Source organism: Sebastes umbrosus, chromosome 5 (assembly GCF_015220745.1).
Source record: "Sebastes umbrosus isolate fSebUmb1 chromosome 5, fSebUmb1.pri, whole genome shotgun sequence".
Lineage (NCBI taxonomy): Eukaryota > Metazoa > Chordata > Actinopteri > Perciformes > Sebastidae > Sebastes > Sebastes umbrosus.
In genome coordinates, this window is record NC_051273.1 from 116,835 (window position 1) to 130,188 (window position 13,354).

General features: G+C 40.0%; 1 protein-coding gene across 3 annotated transcripts; it reads right to left on the bottom strand.

Annotated features, from left to right (window-relative positions):
* Window positions 1-318: 318 nt before the first annotated feature.
* LOC119488960 (survival motor neuron protein-like) lies at window positions 319-13,147 on the bottom strand. 3 transcript variants are annotated; one of them, XM_037771028.1, is made up of 10 exons: window positions 12,931-13,102; window positions 12,512-12,577; window positions 7,580-7,747; window positions 7,132-7,323; window positions 5,687-5,881; window positions 4,489-4,686; window positions 2,309-2,455; window positions 2,007-2,144; window positions 1,367-1,403; window positions 319-641 (listed from the first exon to the last, which is right to left on the bottom strand). In XM_037771028.1, the coding sequence occupies exons 1-9, from the start codon at window positions 12,994-12,996 to the stop codon at window positions 1,368-1,370; spliced, it is 1,206 nt and encodes a 401-aa protein (XP_037626956.1). In that variant the 5' UTR covers window positions 12,997-13,102; the 3' UTR covers window positions 319-641; window position 1,367. The 3 variants fall into 3 exon arrangements, with proteins under 3 accessions (XP_037626956.1, XP_037626955.1, XP_037626957.1); XM_037771027.1 differs by having other exon boundaries at window positions 2,309-2,458; XM_037771029.1 differs by lacking the exon at window positions 5,687-5,881 and having other exon boundaries at window positions 2,309-2,458; window positions 12,931-13,147.
* Between the last annotated feature and the right edge of the window lie 207 nt (window positions 13,148-13,354).

The following is a 13,354-nucleotide window of genomic DNA, read 5'->3' on the forward strand; positions in this document are numbered from 1 at the left end:
GAGTGACGTCACGTTCCGACAGAGCTGCAGAGTTTTAGGGGGATGTTCCTTTAAGACGGCGGCCTCAGACTGACAGGAAGTGGCGTGACGCTTCAGGGTCTCCGAGTGTCACCGTTTACGTCAAAGCACATAAGAAGCTGTAATACGTTCCTCACAGTTTGACTCCTGACTGACGAGGTCATCGTTTATCAAACAGATCAAACAGCTGTTTAACTCAGCCGGGAGTCAAAGTTCAAACCGACCCTATCATCAGGAGGAGGAGAGGAAATACATCCCCTTTAAATATTGATCCCAGTTTATAGACGAAGACATAAAGAGGAAGATGCAGTTATGTTTTTAATAACAAAATACTTTTTTCCTCCAAATATCTTCATTTCATTTTCTAACAGTCTCCAGTGATTCACCGACCGAACCCCGAACCCGTCAACAGAACCAAACACAAACATCCAAACGTCTCTTTAACTGAACACAAACAGTCTCTACATGCTGCGACCGTCTCCGTTCCTGCAGCACGGAAACATCCAACTAAGAACAAATAAGATGAGCTTTAAAATAAACTAAATAAATAAATAATGTTCACTTTGAAAGGAAAACAAAGAGGATCTTCCCGGCTGCACCTCGTCCCACAATGCTCTCTGGCTCTAAAGCAGAAGAAATAAATATTAAATATAACAATGAGCAGCAGACTTTTAGTCCCAAAACACTGGATCCTACATTTCCCATAATGCACCTGGATTTCATTAGAGCCTCCCTCAAAGAACATATATATATATATATATATATCGCTGAGAAGTGAAAGTCAATAGTTGGTTCTATGTCGACATCAGCGCCCAGCAGCAGAGCTACGCGTCCGCCATTTTGGACTGAAAGTGACGCCAGTAAAACGTCCGCCTACAAAAAAGAGACGTACAAAAGTAAAACTACATTATTTCTATTCTATAATAATAATAATAATAAATAATACAACTACAAAGAGTTTTCAGTCCAAAATGGCGACCGCGGAGTTTCGTCTCTTTGCCTGCCGGTCTGATAAATCTCTCAAACTCCACACCAGACTGTACGTTAGAGGTCTGTAGTCTGATGACATCACTATGACATCATCCGGCCACAGATGACATCATATGACAGTTTTCATTGGCTGAGGAGGACGAACCAGCAAAAAGTGTTCCTCCTAATTTTTACCTTTTCTATGAATCACTGTGTAAACTCAGGATAAATACAGGATGTACCTGTGTGTGTACCTGTGTGTGTACCTGTGTGTGTACAGATGTGTGTACAGGTGTGTGTACAGGTGTGTGTACAGGTGTGTGTACCTGTGTGTGTACCTGTGTGTACAGGTGTGTGTAGTTCTGTGTGTAGTTCTTACTTCAGTCTTTGGAGTTAGACTTGAACCCCTGCTGAGCCTGAAACACATCAGCAGACATCCGGTCAGAGACCATGTGACCTGCTAACAGACTGACAGTAATATAAAACTGTATCAACAACTTGTAAACTCCAGAGAACCAGTTTGTTGTTGGTGTGAATGTGTGAACCTGGTTATCTGACCCGGGTTAAACACATGAAGACTCCTACTGTACCGGGTATGTGACGTCACGGGTTACAGCGCTGATTCACGGGAGCAAAGTGATGTCCTGCTGTGGGCGGTGGCAGCAGCTGAACGTGTTTCATGAACTGGGGACAGTGAACGCAGCATCGTAGCTGCTAGGTTAACGCTCCCGGACGGTGAACTGGGGACAGTGAACGCAGCATCGTAGCTGCTAGGTTAACGCTCCCGGACGGTGAACTGGAGACAGTGAACGCAGCATCGTAGCTGCTAAGTTAACGCTCCCGGACGGTGAACTGGAGACAGTGAACGCAGCATCGTAGCTGCTAAGTTAACGCTCCTGTACGGGTTAGTGAAGCCAGATAAGGAGAAGATACCCTGGGTATGTTGAACTGGCTTCGTAGTCCAGGCCTCTGGTCTCAGGTCTGTTGTGTTTACAGAGGGTTTTAAAGGTGTTACTGACCATGTAGCTGCCGGTGTGGAAGCCACACATGTACCACAGCATCAACATGCTGGAGGAGGAGTCCACGCCTGCAGAGCTGCCAGCAAACGAGCAGAGAGGAGGAGGAGGAGTAGGAGGAGAGATGAAGGACACGGGGTCCTGGGGAGAGAGAGAGAGAGAGAGAGAGCGAGAGAGAGAGAGAGAGAGAGAGAGAGCTAGAGAGAGAGAGAGAGAGAGAGATAGAGAGAGAGAGAGAGAGAGAGTGTGTGAGACTGAATATCAGTAATTAATAAATACATTAAATATTAAAGGGTCAGTTTTACCTCTGAGCTCGACTGACGAGGAGGAGGAGGAAAGGGAGGGAAGAAAGAGAAGCTGTGATTGGTTGGTTTCTCTGCCTGTTGGTCTCCTCTCTTCTTCTCTTCTGCTTCTTTCTCCACTTTACTCTGATTACTGGCTTTCTCTTTCACCTGCTGACAAACATACCATCATCACTAGAGACCTAGAGCATTCAGAGGATGGATGGATCAGACTAGAGACCTAGAGCATTCAGAGGATGGATGGATCAGACTAGAGACCTAGAGCATTCAGAGGATGGATGGATCAAACTAGAGACCTAGAGCATTCAGAGGATGGATGGATCAGACTAGAGACCTAGAGCATTCAGAGGATGGATGGATCAAACTAGAGACCTAGAGCATTCAGAGGATGGATGGATCAGACTAGAGACCTAGAGCATTCAGAGGATGGATGGCTTTCCTAGCTAGATTGATCAATAAGGAAGTTTCTGAGCAGAGCAACACAACACCAGTGTTCGCCATCCAATCGCCGAAAAATGCAGAAATCTCCAAAATGTCAAAAGTTTTTGATCCCAAATCCCAGCATGTCTTCTTCTCTGGTGTTCCTCAAGGTCTTGGTGTCTTAATGTGGTATTCTGGAGGATTATTGATCATTTTTATCAATTCTCCAGTGGTTAAAAAATGGTTAAATTTAGCACCAAATCTGTGGAACAAATGGAATCAACCCAACAACGTCTGAGACGTAATAGAGCATGAGGATGACCATCAGATACTACTGGATTAATGACTAGAACAACTTGACCCTCAGAGCTGAGCTGCATCTCAGATTAATCTCCAGCTTCCAGCTTTCAGATGATGTACACCACTTCTATGTGACATCGACTGTTGACCTGCTATCTTCCCCTAAAGACCCCCTGGACCCCCTAAAGACCTCCTGGACCCCCTAAAGACCCCCTGGACCCCCTAAAGAACAGTAAAACAGCTCTATTGTGGCTCTCAGAGGGTTAAACGGGAGTCGACTGGTCTCCACTCTGTATATTAGTCTGAGGTTAAACATCGTCTGTAAAGAACATAGTGTATATTACAGTTTTTCTCAATTGTTTACACACAAATACTGGTACTTGACACACAATGACCACAACATGTAACTCATGCACCAACCCCCTGAACCAATTCTGCTAAACTACAAGCACAATTCCTGCTTTACACTCAAATTGCAGTTCTAAAACACACTTTTTTCAAAACACTACACACAATTCTCTGCATTTGGCACAATTTTCATGAAGAAAATCTCGTTTTCACAAGGAAACACACTGTCATTCAAAATTCTAAAGTCAATTGCCCTACTATGCACACTGACTCATCACATGGGCAAACACCTGTCACACAGTGTTACAATTAGCAATCAGTTGATGCTTTTCATGGCTGGATTCGACATGCTAAGCGATATTTCCCCCGCTGCTTGGCCAGGGAAAACATTGCTTGTGATGTGGATGAGGTGCTGTGGCCAGACCGAAACAGAAGAGAGGATGCAGCATAGTTTTTTTACTGTAACTGTATACAGTAAATTCTTCTGTTGTTTTGTATGTAGACCACTGTATGTGCAACTTTGTGTTGGTTGGGATGTACACTGTGTACATTGTTTTTGTGGGGAAAATAAAATATATTTGTTACCGTGTATTTGTGTGTTCTGAGTATAAAAACAATATTCTAAAATATTTTACAACACACTTATGTATGTACTGTCTGTAGTAAGTGTAACACTGAACAAAAAAAAGCCCTAAGTCATTATGATGAATGGAGAAGAAGTGTTTTCCATTCATCATAGTGTTTTACATTGAGCACATCAGTGTTCAACTGGTTCTTATAAATGTCTATTCATATGATGGTGTGTGTGTGTCATTTGAAAACAAAATACCATTTTGAGAAGAAATAACATTGTTTTGAATGTAAAGTTTCATTTTGCAGGAGAATTGAGGGGTTTTGCCCATTGTGTGTGTGTTTTTTGATTTGTGTGTAGAGTTCTGAGAGTATGAGGCATGCTTTCAGAAAATGTGTGTAAACAATCGAGAAAAACTGTAACAGAGCCAGACCTCTCTGGGTCTCTGGGTGGATTTAATGCTGTCGTATGAATGCAACACCCACGGTTGACCAGCAGGAGGCACCATGAGGATGAACCACCATCAGCACTGAGGAAGACTCACCCAGGAGGAGTTCTGCTCTTCATCTCTCCGCGCTGACCTCCTCTCTCCTCCTCCTCTGTCCCCTTGGTTCTCCTCTCTTCTCCTCCCTCCTCCTCCTCCTCCTCCTCCTCCTCCTCCTCCTCTCTCCCCCTGGTTCTCCTCTCTCCTCCTCTTCCAGTCCAGGTTACTGCTGGTTCCACTGGACTTCCAGTTGCTGCCCTGCAGGACCAACAAAACAAAACAGAACATGTCAGAGTTTAAATCTAAAGTTATGAACGACTCTGAGCTGATCTGGTTTCAGATCACGGTCAAAATAACCTCGGATGCACCGATACCACTTTATTCAGTACAAGTACTTCCATCTGGGTACTCTCCGATACCGAGTACCGATACGAGTACTTCTCTGAGCCTAGAGACCCTCGTTAACAGCCAGCTGGAGGGTGTGAGCGACACACGGCAGGCTGGGGAGTCCCGCATACGAGGCGGTACGCCGCCACCGGCTCAGGGTCGGTTTGGAAAGGCTCGGGGTGAAGGTGGCTCGCGGCCGCAGCTTTACAGCACTCCCCGCCTGGACCTCGCCGCACCGTGAACAAAGGGCTCGCTGCGCCCTCTCTCCCCGCCGGGGAGGGACGGGGCCCCCTGCTCCCGGTGCGACTGTCGATCGGGGCGGACTGTCCTCAGTGCGCCCCGACCGCGTCGTGACGCCAGATCAGGGCTCGGCCCACGTAAAAGGCGCCAGGGGTCTGCGGCGATGTCTGCAACCCACACGACCCGTCTTGAAACACGGACCAAGGAGTCTAACACACACGCGAGTCAGAGGGTGCAAGCAAAACCCCGTGGAGCAATGAAAGTGAGGGCCGGTGCGCGCCGGCTGAGGTGGGATCCCGGCCCAGCGGGGTCGGGCGCACCATGTGAAGTGGTATCGGAGCCGTTGTATCGGAGTCGTTTTGCGGTTACGAGTACATGAGTATCGGACCCGATACCGGTATCGGTATCATTGCATCCCTGAAAATAAATAAGTAAAATAAATAAATCGTGATTCAAATCAATGAGAACGGAATAAAATCAGTCTAAAATGATTTAAATCAGGAACCTTCAGATCAAAGAAGAAGCCAACACGATTATGAATCTGACACTTTTTGATTCTACAGACACATTTTAGTCAGAAGGTTTGAGACCCGGTCCAGGTCCAGAACCAGGTCCAGGTCCAGGTGTTTACCTTGGCTGCAGTGGCTCTGCTGGGTCCGTGGAGCTCGTCGAGGTGCAGCAGGTTACCGACGTCCTGTTCCTCCTCGTTGTTGTAGTCGTCGAAGCGAATGCAGCAGCGTTGACCTTTGACCCACAGAATGACCGCCGGGTAAACCAGACTGTCCTCCGAGTAGACGGCCCGACACCGGGAACCGGGTCTCCACTCCTGATACACAAGACCGCAACCAGACACCGAGTACGGACGTTACTCACTAACATTCCTCTATTATAGGACTATACCGTCGATTTAATACGGCTCATGTAAACCAGGGGTTCTCAAAGTGAGGTCCGGGGACCACCAGGGGGTCCGTTGATTTAAATTAAATTATCATGATATCAAGTTTTTTACAAAAGGCTTCATAGTTCAGCAAATAATATGTTAATGTTTAAATCTACAGTATAATCAGCTCAGAGCCAGGAGAACATGTCGGCACTCACTTATTTAAATTAAGGCACAAATTTAATTAATAAATAAATAAATGTTGCAGCATTCAATTAATTAATAGATAAGCAATTCATCTAATATGTAAGTTTTAATGTTTCATGGTTTTCTGCATGGGATGTTTTTAGTGATAACATTAAAATCAAATGAGGCATTTTAATAATCCATTAAAGGACGTTTTCACACGAACTGGGTCGATTTCACAAGTTTTTTTAAACGCTGCAAAACGGACCAAAAATGAACCACAAAAGCTTTAAAGTAAAACATTATCTGAAGCTTTTGAATTCTTTTTTGAGACTCTTTTAAAGTTATAAATTCGTGGATGACTTCCAGACTATTTGGTGTGTTTTAAGGTTTGTTTTTTGGTAAATGAAGGTATTTAAGGTGTTTTATTTTAGAAGGGTGGTTAATGGATTAAATAATACATTTTCATACATTCAAGTATGTTTAAAGTTGAATTATGGATACTCATTCTTGATTTTGGGAAAACATCTGAGGTAAAATATGCTGAACTCAAGGCTCTCTTACTAGCTTTATATTCCCCAACCAGAGCTTTTGACCGTATCCCATGGCCTTCGGTGTCACCGCGTGACAAGTAGTACAGAATTTTTTTGTGGTTTAAGAGGTTTTAAAAGGTGAAAACACCTTAAAATCACCATGAAAAGCACGACAGAAACCCATTAACTAACTCATTTATTTATTTTTTTTAAGTTATTTTTTGGGGGCATTTTTAGCATTTGTTTGTATTGACAGGACAGTGGATAGAGTCTTGGAAAGGGGGAGAGAGAGAGAGAGTGGATGACATGCGGAAAGGGCCACAGGCCGGATTCGAACCCGGGCCACCGCGGTCAGGACTGAGTCCTGTTACATGGGCGCCCGCTCTACCAACTGAGCTAACCAGGCGCCCGACTAACTCATTTTTAAATAAGGTGGAAGTTAAGGGAAGGTTTTCATGCTGTGTGGTAAATTCTCACCGTAGAGTTTTGTCTCTGTGTTTGTGGAGCAGCAGCGTCTGGACTTTTGAGCGAGCTCAGTTCGACGTCCTCCTGGTTGCCGTAGCCGTTGAAACGGACTCTGCAGCGCTCGCCGTCCAGAGACACCACCGTCGCTGGATACACGCGCCCGTCCTCCGACCACACCGCCCGACACCGAGCGCCCACCGCCCACTGACGGACAGAGAGAGACATGTTCTTGCAATCACACTGGGTTCTATCTACATAGATTTATACTAGTAGAGAGACGATAGCTGAGTCTAACTACTGATACTAAAACTATTTAGTCGATACCTTTAATAAATAAACAATTTCTACAAAACCAGATTCTTTATTTATCAAAGAAGTTTCCTTGTTATCATGTTAGTCCAGTTTTTCATATTAAAACTGGTTCTATAAACCCGCTCTGACCCGTCTGGGAGGTCTTTACCTTTGACTCTGTACTGGAGGATTCAGCTGCAGGTGGATGGACCGTCTGTCCATCTGTCTCTCCGTCCTGCTGTCTGTCTGTCTCTCCGTCCTGCTGTCTATCTTCCTCTTCCACCTTCTCTCTGCTGTCCGTCGCCTCTGAAGCTGCAGATTCTGTCGGTTCAACATCCTGCACACAATCCAGAATCACACAAACATCACTGTATCTCACTGTATATGTACTGAGGTGAAAGAACAAGACCCACCAGACTCCATTCACACATTTGCCAAGTTTGTGCTTTCATGCTCGTGGGCCAAAGTGTTCATTTGGTGGAACCGAGTTTTAAACATTATTAATGATTGATATAACTAATCTTCAACTTTGCATTCAAATGTCCAGCTTTAGCTCCTGAACCGCAATCATTTCAGCAGTCTTCTACTAAAACACATTGCTTTTAACTACAGACTGACTAACTACAGACTGACTAACTACAGACTGACTAAATACAGACTGACTAACTACAGACTGACTAACTACAGACTGACTAACTACAGACTGACTAAATACAGACTGACTAACTACAGACTGACTAAATACAGACTGACTAACTACAGACTGACTAAATACAGACTGACTAAATACAGACTGACTAAATACAGACTGACTAACTACAGACTGACTAAATACAGACTGACTAACTACAGACTGACTAACTACAGACTGACTAACTAACTACAGACTGACTAACTGTAGACTGACTAACTACAGACTGACTAAATACAGACTGACTAACTACAGACTGACTAACTACAGACTGACTAAATACAGACTGACTAAATACAGACTGACTAACTACAGACTGACTAAATACAGACTGACTAACTAACTACAGACTGACTAACTGTAGACTGACTAAATACAGACTAACTCACTACAGACTGACTAAATACAGACTGGCTAACTACAGACTGACTAACTGTAGACTGACTAACTAGACTGACTAACTACAGACTGACTAACTACAGACTGACTAAATACAGACTGACTAACTACAGACTGACTAACTACAGACTGACTAACTAACTACAGACTGACTAACTGTAGACTGACTAACTACAGACTGACTAAATACAGACTGACTAACTACAGACTGACTAACTACAGACTGACTAAATACAGACTGACTAAATACAGACTGACTAACTACAGACTGACTAAATACAGACTGACTAACTAACTACAGACTGACTAACTGTAGACTGACTAAATACAGACTAACTCACTACAGACTGACTAAATACAGACTGGCTAACTACAGACTGACTAACTGTAGACTGACTAACTAGACTGACTAACTACAGACTGACTAACTACAGACTGACTAAATACAGACTGACTAACTACAGACTGACTAAATACAGACTGACTAACTACAGACTGACTAACTACAGACTGACTAAATACAGACTGACTAACTAACTACAGACTGACTAACTGTAGACTGACTAAATACAGACTAACTCACTACAGACTGACTAAATACAGACTGGCTAACTGCAGACTGACTAACTGTAGACTGACTAACTAGACTGACTAACTACAGACTGACTAACTACAGACTGACTAAATACAGACTGACTAACTACAGACTGACTGACTAACCACAGACTGACTAACTGTAGATTGACTAACTAACTACAGACTGACTAACTAACTACAGACTGACTAACTACAGACTGACTAACTGTAGACTGACTAACTAACTACAGACTGACTAACTACAGACTGACTAAATACAGACTGACTAACTAAATACAGACTGACTAACTGTAGACTGACTAACTAACTACAGACTGACTAAATACAGACTGACTAAGTAACTACAGATTAACTAACTAACTACAGACTAACTAAATACAGACTGACTAACTGTAGACTGACTGACTGTAGACTGACTGACTAACTACAGACTGACTGACTAACTACAGACTGACTAACTGTAGACTGACTGACTAACTACAGACTGACTAACTAACTACAGACTGACTAACTGTAGACTGACTGACTAACTACAGACTGACTAACTAACTACAGACTGACTAACTGTAGACTGACTGACTAACTACAGACTGACTAACTAACTACAGACTGACTAACTACAGACTGACTAACTGTAGACTGACTGACTAACTACAGACTGACTAACTGTAGACTGACTGACTAACTACAGACTGACTAACTAACTACAGACTGACTAACTACAGACTGACTAACTGTAGACTGACTGACTAACTACAGACTGACTAACTAACTACAGACTGACTAACTACAGACTGACTAACTGTAGACTGACTAACTAACTACAGACTGACTAACTAACTACAGACTGACTAACTAAATACAGACTGACTGTAGACTGACTAACTACAGACTGACTAACTAACTACAGACTGACTAAATACAGACTGACTAACTAAATACAGATTGACTAACTAACTGTAGACTGACTGACTGTAGACTGACTGACTAACTACAGACTGACTAACTGTAGACTGACTGACTAACTACAGACTGACTAACTGTAGACTGACTGACTAAATACAGACTGACTAACTAACTACAGACTGACTAAATACAGACTGACTAACTAACTACAGACTGACTAACTGTAGACTGACTGACTAACTACAGACTGACTAACTGTAGACAGACTGACTGACTGTAGACTGACTAAATACAGACTAACTACAGACTAACTAAATACAGACTGACTAACTAACTACAGACTGACTAACTGTAGACTGACTGACTGACTGTAGACTGACTAAATACAGACTAACTAACTACAGACTGACTAAATACAGACTGACTAACTAACTGTAGACTGTGCTGAAGTCAAGTGTTGATTTGTTAATTTTCTACATGCCAAATTTACCAGCAGACCAAACTGATTTGTAAACGAACTTTGGTTATTTTCTATCAGGTGTGGATGATTATAAATAAGTATTATATTCATTTTAAATTATCAAGATTTTTAAAAGGAGTTTGGTGGATTGTTTGACAACACAACGAAAAAAACATTGACATGTAACACCTGTAATTTACATTACAGAAAATATAAACTTTATACTGTTTGTGTTCTACTGGCATCAAAACTATAAAATATAATTAAATATAAACTTTATACTGTTTGTGTTCTAATGGCATCAAAACTATAAAATATAATTAAATATAAACTTTATACTGTTTGTGTTCTAATGGCATCAAAACTATAAAATATAATTAAATATAAACTTTATACTGTTTGTGTTCTAATGGCATCAAAACTATAAAATATAATTAAATATTAACTTTATACTGTTTGTGTTCTACTGGCATCAAAACTATAAAATATAATTAAATATAAACTTTATACTGTTTGTGTTCTAATGGCATCAAAACTATAAAATATAATTAAATATAAACTTTATACTGTTTGTGTTCTAATGGCATCAAAACTATAAAATATAATTAAATATAAACTTTATACTGTTTGTGTTCTACTGGCATCAAAACTATAAAATATAATTAAATATAAACTTTATACTGTTTGTGTTCTAATGGCATCAAAACTATAAAATATAATTAAATATAAACTTTATACTGTTTGTGTTCTACTGGCATCAAAACTATAAAATATAATTAAATATAAACTTTATACTGTTTGTGTTCTAATGGCATCAAAACTATAAAATATAATTAAATATAAACTTTATACTGTTTGTGTTCTACTGGCATCAAAACTATAAAATATAATTAAATATAAACTTTATACTGTTTGTGTTCTAATGGCATCAAACTATAAAATATAATTAAATATAAACTTTATACTGTTTGTGTTCTACTGGCATCAAAACTATAAAATATAATTAAATATAAACTTTATACTGTTTGTGTTCTACTGGCATCAAAACTATAAAATATAATTAAATATAAACTTTATACTGTTTGTGTTCTAATGGCATCAAAACTATAAAATATAATTAAATATAAACTTTATACTGTTTGTGTTCTAATGGCATCAAAACTATAAAATATAATTAAATATAAACTTTATACTGTTTGTGTTCTACTGGCATCAAAACTATAAAATATAATTAAATATAAACTTTATACTGTTTGTGTTCTAATGGCATCAAAACTATAAAATATAATTAAATATAAACTTTATACTGTTTGTGTTCTACTGGCATCAAAACTATAAAATATAATTAAATATAAACTTTATACTGTTTGTGTTCTAATGGCATCAAAACTATAAAATATAATTAAATATTAACTTTATACTGTTTGTGTTCTAATGGCATCAAAACTATAAAATATAATTAAATATTAACTTTATACTGTTTGTGTTCTACTGGCATCAAAACTATAAAATATAATTAAATATAAACTTTATACTGTTTGTGTTCTACTGGCATCAAAACTATAAAATATAATTAAATATAAACTTTATACTGTTTGTGTTCTACTGGCATCAAAACTATAAAATATAATTAAATATAAACTTTATACTGTTTGTGTTCTAATGGCATCAAAACTATAAAATATAATTAAATATAAACTTTATACTGTTTGTGTTCTACTGGCATCAAAACTATAAAATATAATTAAATATAAACTTTATACTGTTTGTGTTCTAATGGCATCAAAACTATAAAATATAATTAAATATTAACTTTATACTGTTTGTGTTCTAATGGCATCAAAACTATAAAATATAATTAAATATTAACTTTATACTGTTTGTGTTCTAATGGCATCAAAACTATAAAATATAATTAAATATTAACTTTATACTGTTTGTGTTCTACTGGCATCAAAACTATAAAATATAATTAAATATTAACTTTATACTGTTTGTGTTCTAATGGCATCAAAACTATAAAATATAATTAAATATTAACTTTATACCTGTGAGATCTCCAAAGTGTTTTCAAAAGCTTCTCTGAGGGCAGATTCATCAGTGATGGACTCAACCTGAACAAACACAAACACACATTCTACAGTCAGCAGGTGAACTACAGGTAAACCAGCCAGATACAGGTGACGTTAGCATAGTTAGCTCGCTGTTAGCATAGCTAGCATAGTTAGCAGTGTTAGCATAGTTAGCATAGCTAGCATAGTTAGCAGTGTTAGCAGTGTTAGCATAGCTAGCATAGTTAGCAGTGTTAGCAGTGTTAGCAGTGTTAGCATAGTTAGCAGTGTTAGCATAGCTAGCATAGTTAGCAGTGTTAGCATAGCTAGCAGTGTTAGCAGTGTTAGCTCGCCGTTAGCTCGCAGGTATCGGTGATATCTCTGGTGTTAGTCGTTAATAGAAGCCGTTCCGTTACCGGCTCCTCGGATCCGCTGAGGTCGGTGTTTCCTCCCGGTTCCGTCGGTTCCGTCATCTCGGTCATCTCGTTAACTGCAGATTGAGCCGGTTTGAACTCAACACCTGCCTCAAGTTCACCGGATGTGAGCAGACAGCTTCCGGTCACACCTTTCAAAATAATAATAATACATTTTATTTCTAGAGCGCTTTTCTAAACCTCAGAGACACGTTAGATCAGTGTGGCTGGGTTGATCTGTGGTTAGATGAGTGGTGGCTGGGTTGATCTGTGGTTAGATCAGTGGTGGCTGGGTTGATCTGTGGTTAGATCAGTGGTGGCTGGGTTGATCTGTGGTGTCACGTCCAGTCAGTTCCATCAAACATCAAAGAAGTGAAGGTTTCAAAAACACATTACTACTTTACAGTTAAATAATTATTATAGTTAT